Raw genomic sequence first — 2813 nt, forward strand, 5'->3', positions numbered from 1 at the left:
CATGTGTACAAAAGTAGGCTGGAGACAATGGAGAAAAGGAAGAGGATCAAGGGGGAGGGGGAAGATAGATAAGAAGGTGATCCCTATGATCAAAGTGCCTTTACTGAAATATCACAGCACTCAGGAGACAGAGGCAGGCGGATCTCAGTGAGTTTGAGGCCAGCCTGGTCTACATAGTAAGTTCCAGGCCAGCTGCGGCTACACGGACAGTCTGTCTCAAAAGAAAAATTAAAGATGGGGATGGAGAAGTGGTTAAGAGCACTGGCTGCTCTTGAGCCATCAAGTTTGGAAACAAATGCAGGGATTAATGTAAGACAGGAAACTTTGGGGCTGTAAGAATTTTCTAGAAGCCTTTTATTGACTGCCTGTAGTGAGCCAGACGTCATTTCTTCTGTGTTAGAATCCCCTCTTCTGTCTCTTATGAAAATACTCATCATTGGCTTCAGGGCCCACCTGGATATGATCTTATCACCTGATCCTTTATGTTGGTGTGTGTGTGTGTGTGTGTGTGTGTGTGTTTTGAGGCAGGGTCTTATTATGTAGCCTGGGAACTTGCCATGTGGCAACTCGGGGAGAACCAAAGCCCGCAGGTGAGGCCCGCAGGTGAAGCCATATTGGAACTGAACCCTCTGCTCCCAATGATCCTCTTACCACAGGTTGGCCTCTAACTTTTGCTGTTCCTGCCTCAGCCTCCTGAGTGCTGTAGTTATAGGTGTGGCTCACCATGCTTGGCCCTCTCCCTTTGTGTTTTTAAAGTAGTTATTCAGTGCTTGCTTCTTCCCTCCCTCCCTCTCTTTTGTTTGAATTGAGGCAACACTTGGGGCTGTTAGGACTCAAGGAAAAAGAGCCAAGGTCAGTCACAGGGACAGTTGACCTTCAGGGCTACCCATTGCTGTCAATGATCATCAGTCCATCTGTTGCTGTGACGGAATGTTCTACATCTCTTCCCTTAACTCCTGATTCCATTGCCAAAGCTCACTGTCCTAGTTTAATGTGCCTGTCTCGGGAAGGGGGTGAAGGCTGACTGGGAGGCAGGTGGCTAAAACCTTTATGACAGTCAGTTTTCTATCGCTGTAAGCAAAATGCCCAAGAAGATCCACTTAAAGGAAGAAGAAAGGTTTTTGGCTATTTTTTGGCTCATGGTTCCAGAGGTTGCAGGTCTTCCATCACTTGGTTCTGTTGTCTCTGGGCTGTGGGGAGGCAGGGAGAAGAGCCTGTGGGGGAGCAGAGCTGCTCACCTTATGGTGGCCAGGACAGAGGGAAGGGGAGGGATGGGGGAGGCAAAGAGAGAAAGAGGAGGATGGGAGGGAGGGAAGGAAAGAGAGGAAGAGAAGGAAGAAAGGACAGAGGAGGGGGGCAGAAGGGAAGAGGAAGGAATTAAGAGCAAGATATCTCATTTAAGCACCTACATCCTCCAACTAGGCCCCACCTCCTACCCAGCACCTCCATCAGGTTCCGAACCATCAATGGGTTACTTCATGCACAAGGTCAGAACTCTGATCCAGTCACCTCCCAAAAGCCCCCTCTGATCAATGCTTCCAGTGCCTGGTCCAAACTGACAAGAGTACTGGGGGACATTTAATGCTCAAACCATAGTACCCCTCCTTTACCAGGGCTAGTGGGGTGGCAGGTGCCTGGGGGCTTTGGTTGAGGAGTGGGGCTTGTGCTCACATGGGATCTCGTTGAAGAGATGGGCTCACAGGTCCCTTCCTGGGATGGAGTGCTGGATGCCTGGGCTTCAGGGTATGACTGTCCTCTTCTGGAGTGAACTCAAGTTCTGTGTGGCTGGTGTTTGCTTCAGTGAACGACATGGAGATAAGAAAGTGTGTTTGCTTACTCTCAGTGGACATCATGGAGATAAAGGAAATCTGCCCAGGGAGGAGCTGTAAGGACTTCGAGCGTGCCAAGGCCGTCCATCACCAAGAGGACTGCTGCTTCACCATCCTCTATGGCACCCAGTTCGTCCTCAACACGCTCAGTCTGGCAAGTGGGTGCACATTTGTCTGCTTTCTCTCTCCCTGGGCCTCCTCTCCTGCTGAGAAATTTCTCTAGTGGCCGTTGTGCACCCGCCCGCCCACTATGCATGTTTGGGGTGTCCTGGTCTTGAGTCCCAGCCCTCCCACCTTCTAGCTGTGTGTCTTTGGGCAAGGTACCCCACCTCTCTGAGCTGCAGTTTGCTTGGCTGTGAACTGAGGAGAGCGGCAATACCCCTCCTTGGGGTATCTGGTTGAGAGTAGAACAATGTCAGCGTGGCCCCTGCAGGCGGGGCTCTGCTGGATGGCGTCACCTGCTTCCTCCAGCAGGGACTGCACAGCAAACATTGGCCTGATAGGACTGTCCTGAGTCCCTGGGTGCACATGTAGCACAGAGCACACACATGCAGGCACAGAGCGCACACATACAGACACAGAGCACATACATAGCACAGAACATACAGAAAGCACAGCGCACACACATGCAGGCACACAGTACACACACGTACAGAGCACACACATGTAGTCACAGTATACACATGCAGACATAGAGCACACACATAGGAACAGAGCACACACATGCAGCGCAGAGCACATACATACCCCATACCACACACAAAGCACAGAGCACACACATGCAGGTATAGAATACACATACAGCACAGAGCACACACATGTATCACAGAGCACACACACAGCACGTAGCACATACATGCAGCATAGAGCACATAGAAACAGCAAATAGCACACACACAGCACAGAACACAGACAGAGAATACACATAGCACAAAGAACACATATGCAGGCATAATACACATACATGCACATAGAATATACACA

The 2813-nt window shown here is 50.4% G+C and overlaps 1 protein-coding gene across 1 annotated transcript in view; it reads left to right on the forward strand.

Annotated features, from left to right (window-relative positions):
- The window catches only part of LOC103732129 (1-phosphatidylinositol 4,5-bisphosphate phosphodiesterase gamma-2-like), a gene marked incomplete at its 3' end in the record, with an annotated part of 85812 nt that extends 83825 nt beyond the window's left edge, over nt 1-1987 (forward strand). The window contains exon 3 of the mRNA XM_008830641.2: nt 1844-1987. Coding sequence (XP_008828863.1) covers nt 1844-1987 — 144 coding nt within the window. The remainder of the gene's footprint in view (nt 1-1843) is intronic.
- Nucleotides 1988-2813: the final 826 nt, after the last annotated feature.

Source organism: Nannospalax galili, unplaced genomic scaffold (assembly GCF_000622305.1).
Source record: "Nannospalax galili isolate Female #2095 unplaced genomic scaffold, S.galili_v1.0 scaffold2675, whole genome shotgun sequence".
Classification (NCBI taxonomy): Eukaryota; Metazoa; Chordata; class Mammalia; order Rodentia; family Spalacidae; genus Nannospalax; species Nannospalax galili.